Source organism: Rosa chinensis, chromosome 2 (assembly GCF_002994745.2).
Source record: "Rosa chinensis cultivar Old Blush chromosome 2, RchiOBHm-V2, whole genome shotgun sequence".
In the NCBI taxonomy this organism is placed as follows: domain Eukaryota; kingdom Viridiplantae; phylum Streptophyta; class Magnoliopsida; order Rosales; family Rosaceae; genus Rosa; species Rosa chinensis.
The window spans coordinates 6,372,074-6,385,444 of NC_037089.1; the positions used below are offsets into that span (position 1 = coordinate 6,372,074).

General features: G+C 38.0%; 4 protein-coding genes across 4 annotated transcripts; 2 read left to right on the forward strand and 2 right to left on the reverse strand.

The window, feature by feature from the left end:
* Positions 1 to 276: 276 nt before the first annotated feature.
* LOC112190002 (protein NDL1) lies at positions 277 to 4,541 on the reverse strand. Its single transcript, XM_024329414.2, has 11 exons — positions 4,385 to 4,541; positions 2,736 to 2,835; positions 2,439 to 2,536; positions 2,208 to 2,296; positions 1,928 to 1,988; positions 1,762 to 1,848; positions 1,585 to 1,662; positions 1,437 to 1,493; positions 1,268 to 1,323; positions 1,022 to 1,157; positions 277 to 877 (listed from the first exon to the last, which is right to left on the reverse strand). The coding sequence occupies exons 1-11, from the start codon at positions 4,442 to 4,444 to the stop codon at positions 656 to 658; spliced, it is 1,044 nt and encodes a 347-aa protein (XP_024185182.1). The 5' UTR covers positions 4,445 to 4,541; the 3' UTR covers positions 277 to 655.
* Positions 4,542 to 5,785: 1,244 nt separating this feature from the next.
* On the forward strand, positions 5,786 to 8,059 carry LOC112187822 (thiamine phosphate phosphatase-like protein). The gene is made up of 4 exons (XM_024326767.2): positions 5,786 to 6,053; positions 6,466 to 6,587; positions 6,679 to 6,880; positions 7,428 to 8,059. Exons 1-4 carry the CDS (start codon positions 5,913 to 5,915, stop codon positions 7,674 to 7,676), a joined length of 714 nt encoding a protein of 237 aa, XP_024182535.1. The 5' UTR covers positions 5,786 to 5,912; the 3' UTR covers positions 7,677 to 8,059.
* A 483-nt stretch (positions 8,060 to 8,542) lies between these two features.
* Positions 8,543 to 11,075, forward strand: LOC112186445 (mitochondrial carrier protein CoAc2). The gene is made up of 7 exons (XM_024324875.2): positions 8,543 to 8,829; positions 9,367 to 9,452; positions 9,538 to 9,745; positions 9,879 to 10,005; positions 10,095 to 10,279; positions 10,355 to 10,477; positions 10,552 to 11,075. Exons 1-7 carry the CDS (start codon positions 8,671 to 8,673, stop codon positions 10,642 to 10,644), a joined length of 981 nt encoding a protein of 326 aa, XP_024180643.1. The 5' UTR covers positions 8,543 to 8,670; the 3' UTR covers positions 10,645 to 11,075.
* A 379-nt stretch (positions 11,076 to 11,454) lies between these two features.
* LOC112186444 (pentatricopeptide repeat-containing protein At2g15690, mitochondrial) lies at positions 11,455 to 13,362 on the reverse strand. Its single transcript, XM_024324874.2, has one exon. The coding sequence runs from the start codon at positions 13,131 to 13,133 to the stop codon at positions 11,682 to 11,684; it is 1,452 nt and encodes a 483-aa protein (XP_024180642.1). The 5' UTR covers positions 13,134 to 13,362; the 3' UTR covers positions 11,455 to 11,681.
* Positions 13,363 to 13,371: the final 9 nt, after the last annotated feature.

Below are 13,371 nucleotides of genomic sequence, written 5' to 3' on the forward strand. Positions count from 1 at the left end.
ATCGAGTAAACGATTGGTAATAGTTTCGGGTTTTTGTTCTTTAACTCCAATTCATTGTGTTTAGTGTTTGATATGAATTCTAGCTAGAGCTGATAACGGCATTTTTAAGTCATTTATTTGGATAATTATTTTAGTGAATTCTTCTTTGAGTTGAATGAACCGATGACTTTGCTTGTTGCCCCTCATGTAGGGCAACAGTGGCTCTGTGCATCATGCGCAGCACAGTGATCATTATAAAACTGCAAATGACAGTTGAAAAGAAAAGAAGATGATACATGAATGAATGGGAAGGTTTCCCCCTCTATTATTGATTTCTCGTCATCATAAATAAAATTCAATCCTCCAAAGTGTTCATAGAATATACAGACAGACAGAGACAGCTCAAAGGAATGATTTTCCATTATGAGTGACTACAAAAGAATGAAGGAAGTCTCCTCCCCTTCCTATATAATATATGATATGATACGATATATTCCTCTCCCCTTTCTGTATCTACAACCGCTCCTCCCTCCAGCCGCATGCGAGCTTCTACCCTCTTCTTAAACAATAAAAAATTTGAACAAAGAACTAAAAAATGAAGCAACTTCTGAATCACATTCACAGCTGGATCGATCACCTTGCGTTATTTCCATTTGAATTCTTTCCTTCTACCATGTTATAATCCGAGCGAAACACGGGTCTTGATTGGTTTTAGCTTCAGACCCATGCTTTCCGGGGAGAGAAGCTCAGGGGAGATGCAAGATGGGCTGAGTGGGCTCCTTGGGCTCTCGCTGAAATGACACGGTCTGTACAAACCATACCCCATGAAGAAGTACTCCATGGGTATCAACATTGCATGTGGCTGCTCCTCTGTCACCATCGATCCACAAGCCTGGACCTGCACCACCAACAACAAAGCCCAGCCATAACATTAAGCATGTTCCATTAACTCTGCAGAATCATATCTATCATGCACACCCACACCTACGCAGAGACATAAATTATTGCTAGACTCAAACATGACATACAAGTTGCAACATACCTCTACTAAGGCACTATATCTTCTATCCAACTTTGAGGTCATGTGGAGAGCCTCAGAGTGGAAAGGAGAGCTATCCCCAACAAAAATGAGAGTGCGACACCTTAGTGACTTCAATCCTTCAGTTATGTCAGGTCTCCTGTAAGTCAGAAAGTTAAAGTTCCATGCATTTAACTATTTTCCGTTTCTCTCTGTCAAGGGAAGAAACATAAACAGCAAGATAAAAAGCAGGATCAGCAATGTGCTTACCGATTAATTGCTTGAAGAAATCTCCAAACATTTGAGCTCTGCCTCTCTTCCAATAACTGAAGAAGCAAACATGTTAAGTAAATAAAACAGATAACACCATTGGAACATCAATAAGGAGACCAAAAGTAGAGTTTAAGTAAAGGAAATTGAAATTAGCTGAAGCACTTACTTTTCTGCATGCTTGAACTATATCTGACTCTGGAACTTCAGCACTACCACGAACCTCCTGTTGAGATGCATGGCATACTCAATACTGAATCTACAGAAGTTAATAGAAGGAAAAGAAAAAAGGACACAATGTCGGAGTGCAACAATACCTTACTGAAGTAACGCTGAAGTAAACACTCCTTTAACAAACCACACATGCCATAGAAATATAGCATGTTTGATATCACCTGCATATTACAAGTAATCATAAGTAGAGTATAGTATAACAATTGAGCTTCACAACTTCTAAAAAGAATAATAATAACAGCTAGGTTAGGAAGAAGTACCTTATTATAAAACCATTCAGTCCAAGATGGTGCTCTGCATAATGGGGATACAAGTATCAAACCAAGAACGCGTTCCCTATATTTCATCTGTGGAACAAACCTTGATCAATAAACTAAGATAGAAGTATTTAAAATCATAAGTATAGAAAGTTGAAGGAGAACCTACAGCAAATAGGGAAAGGATATAAGCACCCGCCGTCACTCCCATGCACATAACTGCACCAAGCCTGACAAAGGAGATTTTTGTACAATGAGAAACTAGTTATTGTGAAGCATCTCATCAGAGAAAAGAAAATAAAACATGATTAAAGAAAAGGAAATCCATTTCTACACGTACATTTCACAGCAACCATTACTAACATAGAAGTCTTGAAAACAGTAAGAAAGAAATTCAAAAACTCAAAAATTTCAATTTTGTTAAATGAAGAAACAGTGGTAATCATTACCCGAAAAAGTTGAGAACCTCAAGGATCTGATCTGCCAAGTCATCAGCAGAAGGCACAGGATCATCAAGACTAATCGAAGCAGCTCCTAACTGCAAGAACTCTTGTAAAAGTTCCCAAAGAGAAACTATGTGAATAATAGCATTCAGTTACATAAAAATATTCTTCAAAGAAAATTATATGATTCAAGCAACAATTAAAACAGAAATGCGCTCAAAGGGAAACTATACAGACCTCATGACCAGGAGGACTAATATGGTATATGCAGAAGTTGTGGAGCAGCAAAGAAGCTGCTTCAGGACAAAAGAATAGCCCTTGGAAACAAGACATATCTGCTCAATTCCAAAGAAAAAAGTGAATTAGGATTAACAAATTTTATTGAACTGCCGGGTTATGTTATCAACAAGAGAAGAGGCAAAAACTTTTGTTGTAAATTGACAACACAGTGTAGTAAAATATCGAAAACAGCAAAAAGTAGATACTCAGGTTGTCATTTTAAAAATGGAGTGTAATAGTATATAAGGCACTTACGATTTAGAGCTAAATCAGGATACGTGATAAGTGCCGGCTTATCTTGGTCTCCATAAACTATAACAGACACAGAACCACAGCCAGTTCGAATAAAATGTTCCTGAGGATAAAACATTGCAATAAATGAAATTGTGATATGAACAGAGCAAAAATCACAAGACAAGAAACAATAGGCATGCAGAAAAAATCAAGGCTTTTAAAAAAAAAATTCATAAAAGCCAACTTATTTTTCAAAGAAGCAATCAATCACAAAGCTACAAATTAAACTGTTCTACTACCATAATAATTTGTTATACCATATAGCCTTTATTACTTGGGAGATATCTGGCCTGTCTCATCTATATTGTCCAAGTAAGAGAAGGAAATCCAGGAATCCAGCTTTTCCAGATAAATTTATTCCCCAAAGAGCTTCCCATGTGCACTTACACCTTTTTCAGGGAACTCAGTCTCAAAACACACCTCACTAACATAAACTTTGTTTAAATAGGTGAAACAAATAAGTGGTATTGGATATCAATCATTTTGATCTTTAGAAAAAGAATGAAAATAAAGTGATGACAGTTAAAAAGACAAGTATAGAATCTAATTGTATTAAAGAAGAAATTGACCAGCTACTCAGGAACAATAAAAATGACAAGTTAAAGTGACAGCTAGATTTGTTGATAGAATTGAGAAATGAGACGAAGAAAGGTATCACTTTGGTTTCGTCAATAGACTGTTATACACTTAAGAATAAACCCAAGAGAACCAACTTCCTTCGAACAAAGAACATCACACAACAAGGAAAGAATCAACAAAGAAAGACAAAACAAACAGTAAACCACAAAAAAAAAAAGTGAATGAGAAAAGTAAAATCCCTTAATACCCAGTTGACATTGTATTTCAAGGAAATCAACAAAGGATCTATCTCGATACTTCATACACTAGGTAATCCAATTTGGACCCAAACATTCAACCCTTTCACATAAAAGCTCATAAGCTCGAATAAACTGAAACAAGATTAAAACAAAAGAAGAATGGAAAAAGAAGCTCCACCATTGCAACAGATCAGTGACGACACAAATTAAGCGAAAAGATGTTAATATACCCCAAAAACCCAAATGACCAAATGCATACGTGAAAGGAAAGATTTGTTATATCCGTAACCGTAAAAATCTAAGAAGGAAAAGACTCAAATTCAGCAGAAACATGAACTGTCATGTACAGATCTAGAAATAAATTTTTAGCAAAACCCATCTCCAGAAAACGTCAGAAATCCAAATGCTCCTATGTTCTTCATGTTCAACCAAGCTAAAAAAAAAAAAAAACTTGAGCTGAACAAAGAACCCAGAAATACAAAATGTGGGTTTCCTATACTTCTCACCAACCAATCACAGAATACACTACCAATTCATAAACACCATAACACATTCACCAAAACACAAACCACTCTTCCAAAACTAAAACCCAGCAAGAAAAAACAAAAAATTCACATTCTGCAAAGATTAAACTAAAACCATTCAGACCCAAAATGCCAAACAACTTCATACCACTCTGAGCTCCAAAACCCAAAAATTCAAATTCAAGCAACAAAAACTAAGCGAAATCCAAAAAAAAAAAAAAAAAACCCAAGAAGAAAAAAAATCCAATCTTGGAAGTAAAGGTTTCACCTTTCCACCCAGATAGATCTTCTCCATATCAAGGGAGACGGCGTCGATTGATTCAGCCATAGCCAAGCCCTCTCTTCCCGTCTCCCAAACACAGCCCTCTTCTCTCTCCTCTCTCTCTCTCTCTCTTCAAGAAATGTAGACCTCTCTCTTCTGGGTGTGGCTTATATACAAAGCAATTGTTTCTCTCTCTAAAACTCTCTCTCTCTCTCTCTAGAACCCAATAAATAACCTGCGGTTAACCACCACCGACGCAATTGCTTCTTTTTTACTAACGGAGCCATATGTAGCCGTCGATGTTTTTACCCGCGGTAAAAACCCAACTACTTTAACCCCGCGGCGTCGTTTTGGGTATAGCCGTTAACGTTTCACCGTTCTGATTTACCGTAATTAGCTTTACGGCACCGGAATTACGGTTTCGGTGGCTTATTTGACTTCAAAGGGAATGATAGTGGCACGCCCCTATCATTGTGGTTTGACTAAAAGTGCTTGCTGTCCTACTGACGTGTAGGGTCGTGATTGGAAGAGGCTTTTTCTGGTGGGGTCCTTTTGTGGGGCCACGAAGGACATGGGCCCTACTTTTTGAAGGTACAATATACTCCTCCAGTTTGCTTGCCTTTGATCCAACTCAATCATTAATCATACCATCGTAATCGTGATTGGGTGCCAAAATCTTTTGCACCGTCTGAATTTGGTCTTTTTAAAGTGAAATGTGTATTAAATTCAGGGCAGACAATTAAAAAAGAAATTTTTTTAAATAGATTATGGACTGTTGTTTTTTTGTAACAATTAATTCTTATAGATTAAATTTTGATAAATCAGACTACCAATCACTAAAATATGTGACTGTCATAAATATTGTCATTCAAAATCGATAGAAATTTATACTCATTTATAGTTATACAAACTTGATTTTATTTTTATTTTGAAAGTGAAAATTCTTAGACTTCAGTTTGGTCTTCTCTAAAGCTACGCTAGCAGCTTGCATATCATCATCCCTCAATGTAGCGCTTACATATCAAACGATCTTCAAGTGGAAGGAAAGTTCTCAACTTCTCAATGATTAGTCATACCATCCTAATCATTACTTGGTGCAAAATATAATTTTCATCACAGTAAACAATTGGGTAACAATCCATCACATCTTTTTGTGAAAAAAAGATACATATATTTGGGGGGTGAAATTTGCACACCCAAAATTACAAACCACACACCCTACAATTTTTTTTAATAATATTTTATCTTACATCTCTTTTCAATTCCTTAAATACCCTCAAGTCATATTCATTTTTTTTTCTTGGTCTTTTTCATTTTTAGGAAATTAGGATATTCCATTCTCTAACAGCCTGTCATTCATTTGGTCTTGAAATTCCAACAAGGCCCAAAACAAAGTAAATCACTTTATTTTTTTTTATTTTTATTTTTAAGGAATACTAATAGCAGATGACCAGACTCTTCAGCGTTGGCAAGTTTGGCTGTTACAGTGAAAACTGGTTTCTGGGTCGAAAGAAAACCACCTCCGGCGCTTAGAATGACAGGAACAGTGGTGGTTTTTGACTTCGACCGGACCCTGATCGACGATGACACCGATCGATGGGTGGTGACGGAGATGGGTCTCACCCAGCTCTTCAATGAGCTTCGTCGCTCTACCATGACATGGAACTCACTCATGGTCTGTACTCTCTCTCTTTTTTGTTAGTAAATTTGTCAAAGTTGTTTCCTTTGGTAGAAAAGAATTTTGAACGCTTGGAAAGTATGAACAAGAAAAAAGATTGCAAATTTCTTAGCACAGTAATAATGAATGTAGTGAATTTTGGGTTGAATTATAGCTTGGTTGAAGCATTTGCATATGTGTATGAGGCTTTATATGTTTCAGCTAAGAGACTATTTGGGTTTGTATTACTGATGTTAATTACTTGCAATTGGGGCTTGTATGTTAGATTGATCATGGACTTACTGGGTTTCTTGATGTTGATTCCCACCATCCGTCTTTTGATCATTAAGCAATGTACATAGAACTATAAACCGAAAACTAGAGAGTGCCGAAGAACCAGCCTTGTTAATGTTAACTCTTAACTCTGTAGGATAGAATGATGATGGAGCTTCATTTGCAAGGAAAGACCTCTGAGGACATTAAAGAGTGCCTCAAAAGAACTCCAATGCATCCACAAGTAGCTGCGGCTATTAAGTCAGCTCATGCTTCAGGGTAAGATTTTTGCATTATCTATGGTCAATTGCTTGTTTTCCTTATTGATTTTGTGCTCAAATATTGTGCTTTTTTAATTCGGACATTTCAGATGTGACTTGAAGATAATTAGTGATGCAAATCAGTTTTTCATTGAGTCAATCTTGGAATGCCATGGCCTGTTGGGATGCTTCTCACAGATCATCACAAACCCAACGTCTGTAGATAGAGATGGAAGACTGAGAATCTTTCCTTACCATGATCCAGTCTCATCTTCTCATGGTTGCGATCTTTGCCCTTCAAATATGTGCAAGGTATTTTTTTTTTTTTTTTCATCGAATATGTATGCATTTGCTGGTCTGATGCCTCTGCACACAAAAAGTTTCACTATATTGTCTATTTTAGTTGTATATTTCTCCATGTTTTATTGTTTCTACTGTCTTATGGTTTAGCATGACATATCCACCAAGGTTTGCCATGTGCTTAGTCTGAAATTATGAGTTATGTGTTTGTTCATATCCAATTTCTAAATATTATATTTATAAGTTTGGAAAAGGGAGGGGGGACGAAGAACTGGTTAGTTGTGACTTGTAATTGTTGGAGATTAATACTCAAAGTATTGTCCAGTAGCTTGACTTGTGATCTTGATATATGATCTACATATATCACTGAGAACTTGAGAAACTAATACTCAAACTATTTCAGCGAATATGGTTTATAGCTTGTTTAACATACAATTTGGACCAGGAAACTACAATAATAATTGCTCTTTCTTCCTAGAGGCGGTTGCAATCTTCGCTATTGTCCGGTAGCTCTAATCTTATATATGGTGCTAAGTTTCTGATTATGCTTTCAATTTAGGGTCAGGTGATTGATCAATTTTTAGCTTCTGCTTCTGAAAATGGGAGGAAGAGATACATCTACCTTGGAGATGGGAGAAACGATTTTTGCCCAACTCTGAAACTAGTAGAGGGAGACCATGTAATGCCAAGGAAGGACTATCCTCTATGGGATCGCATTTGCAGCAACCGAATGCTTATCAAGGCTGATATCCATAAATGGAGTGATAGAGAGGAGCTTGCTAAGATACTACTTCAGCTTATCCAGTAAACCTCTATTGAAGAAATCAGGTGCTGTGACTCCAATAAGTAGAACTCATCTGACCACAAATGTCCAGCTATGCCCGATGAATCATATTGTCAAACTCTCAAGTCTCAAGCCTCAAGAAAACTTGAGGGCCATTGATGCTTTAACCGTGTAGCTTATAATCAAACTACAAGGTGGCAGTGGAGAACCTACAATTTTCCAGCCTCTGCCCAAGTTAGGAGCTCTTAAATTAGGTGTTGTTTGGACAAGTCTTTGTTCAATTCAGTAACTGTCAATCTGTCATCGTTTGCTCTTTGGTAACTGTCATTGTGTGTTGAATCAATTGATCTGATTTGACAGAAGTATATTCTCTGACAACACATTTTCGACACTACTTGGATTTCTAATATTCTTGTCTCTATTTTATTCTGAAATTTATAGTTCTAATAGTTATGAGTATTTATTCTGCGAGTTTAGATTTTTGGTAATAGCACATGTTGCACATAATATTTATTCTGCTTTTTGCAGATTGCTGACTGAGTTACCGGCTGGCTTGACTAATAGAATTTAATAAGAATAATAATAATAAAAATAAAATCTGAATTGATGACCCTCGTCACAAACACACTAGATTCAAAGCATGAACAAGCCATTGAATTTTTTCTAAATATTCATGATGGACTTGTTTTCTGGGTAAGGAACAATAATGGGACCATGATTCACCAATAGCATATTCTATAGTTAACCCCATGATTGGAACTTGGTCCACTAAAGGGACCTGATTCCATATTCCAAAACGATTAAAATAGACCTGCAAGTAGCTGATCAAAACCTCCACAACCAATAATAATTGCTTTCTCCTACATAGAAATAAATATAAAAAAATAAAAATAAAATCAGGGATCCAAGTCTGACTTGTCAGGTTCCCCATACATATAAAAATCCAGAGCTCTCAGACAAAGAAACGTTTCGATTCTCAGCAAGCAACCCAGAAACTCTCTCTCTCTTTCTCTCTCTAATGGCGAAGAAGAGAGAAGAAAGAGAGACGAATGTGTACCTAAATGGGGTTATAGACGGCATGCCTGTTTTTGCCAAGGAGCTTATTGCCGGGGGCGTCGCCGGCGGTGTTGCAAAGACGGTGGTGGCTCCTCTGGAGCGTATTAAGATTTTGTTTCAGGTAAAAGTTTTTTACTTTGGAGTTAAAAATTGGTTCTTTTTGTGAAGTTTTAGCTTTTGGTTAGTGGTAAAGATTGGTGCTTTGTGTTGGGCATTGTGCTGATTAGTACTGCATTTTAGATTATTGGGTGTTTGAGTTTTCTGGGTTTGGTGCATATTTGATTAGTTGAGTTGGGATGGCTGGTTTTGACTGAAGTAGTGAGAATTCTATGGATTCTGCAAGTGGTCTATGTTGGGTGTGTCTTGGTTTGATATGTAATCCTAAAAATATGATCATGTAGTTTCATTGAAGGCTTAATTTAGTTGAATGCCTTATTTCCAATACTTAATTTTCCTTTGACTTAGTTATATAGAGGCAGTCATGGGGTGGTCAATGCACACACAAAGATAGATACACATGTATTGATTTTGATTTGAAGATGAATGCTTTGATTGTGTTGCTCTTCCATGAGGTGACAAATGAAAATTTAGATATGCCCTTTTCGATAGAATTGATTTCGTGTACTAATGAAACAACTTGGTTGTTCATCTTTTGCAGACCAGAAGATCAGAATATCAGAGCTTAGGGCTGTTTGGATCTGTGAAGAAGATTGCAAAGACAGAAGGGCCAATGGGTTTCTACAGGTGAATCCCTGAGTACATAATCATTAATGTGTGTGTTGTTTACAAGTTTTGGTGGACTAACAAGTTTTCAGTGGTTTTTGTACAGAGGCAATGGAGCTAGTGTTGCAAGAATTGTTCCCTATGCAGCCCTGCATTATATGAGCTATGAGCAATACCGCAGATGGATTATCCTCGCCTTTCCTGACGGGGGGCGGGGACCTGTTCTTGATCTTGTTGCAGGATCATTATCAGGAGGAACAGCTGTCCTCTTTACCTATCCTCTTGATTTAGTTCGTACTAAGTTGGCTTATCAGGTAAGAAACTGAAAAGGGGGAAAGCTTGACCCCTCTCTCTCAAGTGCACGAGATTGATTTCCGTTGTTAAGGAATTATTAGATCTTTACACTTCAAGGAAAAATTTGCACTAAAGGCATCTTTGTTTCTGCAGGTTGTTGGTTCACCAAAGTTAAAATTGCAAGGGATCATGAATAATGAACAACTTTATAAAGGAATTGTTGATTGTTTCTCTAAGACTTACAAAGAGGCTGGACTTAGAGGCCTCTATCGCGGTGTTGGTATGGGTTTGAAAACTGCTTTTATTATCCTCTGGTGTCATTATGTGTTTCTCTAGGTTTCCAATTTAACATTTGAACATCATTATCAGCTCCATCCCTTTATGGAATCTTCCCATATGCCGGTTTGAAGTTCTACTTCTATGAGAAGATGAAGCGTTATGTACCTCCAGAGCAGAAAAGCAGTATTATGGTGAAGCTTGTATGTGGTTCTGTTGCTGGTTTATTAGGTCAGACTTTTACATACCCCCTTGATGTTGTGAGGAGGCAAATGCAGGTAATATAGTTAATCCTGAAAATAATTTTTGAAAGAAATTTATGTGGCATTAATGGGTGAAAATCATCTGAATAGGTTCAACGACTCTTCGCATCAAACAGTCCTGAGATGAAAGGTACAATGGAAAGCCTTGTTTTGATTGCTAAACAGCAAGGATGGAAGCAATTATTTTCAGGACTTAGCATCAATTACTTGAAGGTGGTAAAACCTAGTCATTCTTTTGACAAAAATTATTAGTCTTTCTTTCTTGTAGCTAATCATGTGTGATTCAGGTTGTGCCATCTGTGGCAATTGGATTCACTGTTTACGATGTTATGAAGGCCTACCTTCGAGTTCCATCACGAGACGAAGGTGTGAAAGGGTAACCAGCAAAACAACTTCCCAGCCCTCGATTCACTCCTAGTGACATTTTTCGTCCAATTTTTCACTATAGGCAACACACGTACACAAATTATTGGGAGCGTTGCTTCCCTTCTCAGTTGTCAATTAGGTTGACTAGCTCATTGTGTAGCATTCAGGTGATTTTCAACTGTACATATCATTCTTTTAAGCTAAAAATTAGCATATCTATAGGTTATATCCCTTACCATGGGGATCTTGTAAGCTGTAGTTTCACTAATTAAGGTAGCAGAAATAATTGATTGGACTACCTTGTATTAGAGGACCCCAAACAGAGCAACATACATTGTTAGACGAGAAGTGAGTAAGGAGAAACCAGAAGTTCAGTTCTGTAATGACACTATTTGTCTAATAAGCTTCGGCATATCAAACTTGTCAGTAGAAATTGAATCATCCAGAAGCTTTGCTTAACTTATGCAGTAAATATTTCTTACTTTTATAATTCATGTTCTGCACGTCTTTGATGATGTTGTAAATTCGAAGAGTATCAGTTCAATTGGATTTTGAAATGATGCAGAGTTATTCGCAACTGATTCCATTTTGCCTTTTATCTTATCTAGACAAAACAAATGCAAAAAAGATTCAATTCTATAAAAACTCTTTTGCCACTGGGACTGTCCCTAGAAGCAGCCATTTTTTGCTTCCTTTACTTTCTACTGAAAAAGGCAGACACAGGAATCAACAAGGATGGTGATGATGCCAAGTGCTGTGCATCTATATCAGACAGATGCTTTCAGAAATAGAATATAAAATATAGCACGCATCATTTTAGCATAATTCATGCGAATCTAATACCAAACAAAACATTATCATAGCAACTGAATTTCAGTACTAGAATAATGTACAATGTAAGATGCTCACAAAATTCTACAAGTCAATTTCTAGCAAAAAGATTCCCTTTTGATTTTTCCGGTGCGGCATTGAAGTTGCCTTACAATCTTACATACTTAGCACCACAGCCTGGTTTTGGAGAGAAGCTTCTATCACCTATAGGCTGATAGCTTTACCAGTAATCTCCACAAGAGCATTTCCCATTCTTGAAATGATGGAATCGCTTGTTATCCCTAACAATCAGCTCCCTCCCTACAATCTTTGACATGATTTTTATTGCATTGTGGCAGTCACCACAGATTCGAAGGTTCTTTATTATCCTTAGAGTTTGCCTAGCAGGAGTACTGATCAGACCGTAAGCAATTGCCAACCGCTCGCTGTGATACTGCAAAGCCTGCTCTTTGGCTTCCTGATCAATGTCGTGAAGCACATATCTAGTATCCGGCACATATCCTGCTTCCCTCATCTGTCCTCTCAAACCTTTCGATTGCTCATATGACTCTCCATATATGTCTGTACACCTATACTCACTCACCAAATTCCTCTCCTCTAGCATGTTAATCTCTGAGTACTTCTTCCGCAGAGGCAACGGGATTTTATCAGCATTGGCCTGAGAAGGATCAACACTAACCAACAATTCCTCAGCGCGATCTTCAAGCTCAAGATCTCCATTAATTCGCGCCAAGTTCCTAAGAGCCTCCCAAACTTTGCCGGTAGGCTCAAATGGCATTTTCGCAATGAACTCCTCAGCTTCATTCAAATGACCAGACTTCCCAAGAACATCAATAACCCCTACATAATGCTCAATCTCCGGCACAATCCCATACTCATCCTTCATTGATTCAAAGTATGTTAGCCCTTTTTCCACAGCTCCCGCACTAGCACACGCCCCCAAAACCACCTTTAGAGTCTCCTTGTCCGGCTTCAACCCTGAACTCCTCATTTGCTCAAACAACAACACCCCCTCACCCCCTTTCCCATTCAAAGCATACCCATTGATCATCGAATGCCACAAACTCAAATTTCTCTCAGGCATTCTATCAAACACCTTGCGTGCATCTCTCATACTCCCACACCTCCCATACATTTCGATCAATTTCACATTCAACTCGATATCTCCCCCAAAAGGAGCCAACTTCAAGTACTGGTCAATCTTTCTCCCAACCTTCAAGTCGTCACAGGACTCCATTAACATACAGAAAACACCATAATCAGCAGAAACGCCATGGCCCATATACTCCAAGGCCTCTTCGACCTTACCCTCCTTGCACAAGCCCATCAAGTCCACATCTTTTCGTAATGGGTCACTCACATTTTGACCGTCGGACTCATTTGTGGGTTCATTTGGGTTGGGGTAGTTGCTGTCCTTTTGTAAAGGTTGGGTCTTGTAGACGGGTTTGGAGCGAGGCCTGGTGGTTTGCGGCTGGGAGGAGCGGTCGTAGCGGCGGCGATTGATGCTGGGATTGTTGACTGCGAAAGAGCGAAATGGTTTGGATGGGGTGGGGTTGAAGTAGGAGAAAGATTGGGTTTTGAGGAAGAGATGATCAGGGTTAGGGTTTGGAGGTTTGAATCGAGAAGAAGAGATTATGGAGTTGGTTGGCTGAAGCGAAGTGACAGAGGCCATTGTTGTGCTAAATCTCTGCTCCTATTGGAAACACAGATGCACCAAGTGATGAGGCCTTTGTTATAACATCAAGTTTCTTGGGCAGCTTTAGTTGTAAACTAACTGAATTTTGGTTTGGGTAAATTCAGCTGGTAAAAGCACAAGATAGGTCGAACTTCTGATGATATTGACAATGTTACCTCTCTAGTTTTTTAACTATTCATAACACACTTTGATTAAGTACGGTACCGAAAGGCGA

Excerpts from the sequence above, each read along its gene's own strand:
- LOC112190002 (XM_024329414.2), bottom strand. The coding sequence starts at position 4,444 with ATGGCTGAATCAATCGACGCCGTCTCCCTTGATATGGAGAAGATCTAT. Across the intron at positions 2,836-4,384 it reads AGATCTATCTGGGTGGAAAG|GAACATTTTATTCGAACTGG; the intron begins GTGAAACCTTTA and ends TTTTATCCTCAG. Across the intron at positions 1,158-1,267 it reads TTTCTTCAAGCAATTAATCG|GAGACCTGACATAACTGAAG; the intron begins GTAAGCACATTG and ends TCTGACTTACAG.
- LOC112187822 (XM_024326767.2), top strand. The coding sequence starts at position 5,913 with ATGACAGGAACAGTGGTGGTTTTTGACTTCGACCGGACCCTGATCGAC. Across the intron at positions 6,054-6,465 it reads TGACATGGAACTCACTCATG|GATAGAATGATGATGGAGCT; the intron begins GTCTGTACTCTC and ends TTAACTCTGTAG. Across the intron at positions 6,588-6,678 it reads AAGTCAGCTCATGCTTCAGG|ATGTGACTTGAAGATAATTA; the intron begins GTAAGATTTTTG and ends CGGACATTTCAG.
- LOC112186445 (XM_024324875.2), top strand. The coding sequence starts at position 8,671 with ATGGCGAAGAAGAGAGAAGAAAGAGAGACGAATGTGTACCTAAATGGG. Across the intron at positions 10,006-10,094 it reads AGGCCTCTATCGCGGTGTTG|CTCCATCCCTTTATGGAATC; the intron begins GTATGGGTTTGA and ends CATCATTATCAG. Across the intron at positions 10,280-10,354 it reads TTGTGAGGAGGCAAATGCAG|GTTCAACGACTCTTCGCATC; the intron begins GTAATATAGTTA and ends TCATCTGAATAG.
- LOC112186444 (XM_024324874.2), bottom strand. The coding sequence starts at position 13,133 with ATGGCCTCTGTCACTTCGCTTCAGCCAACCAACTCCATAATCTCTTCT.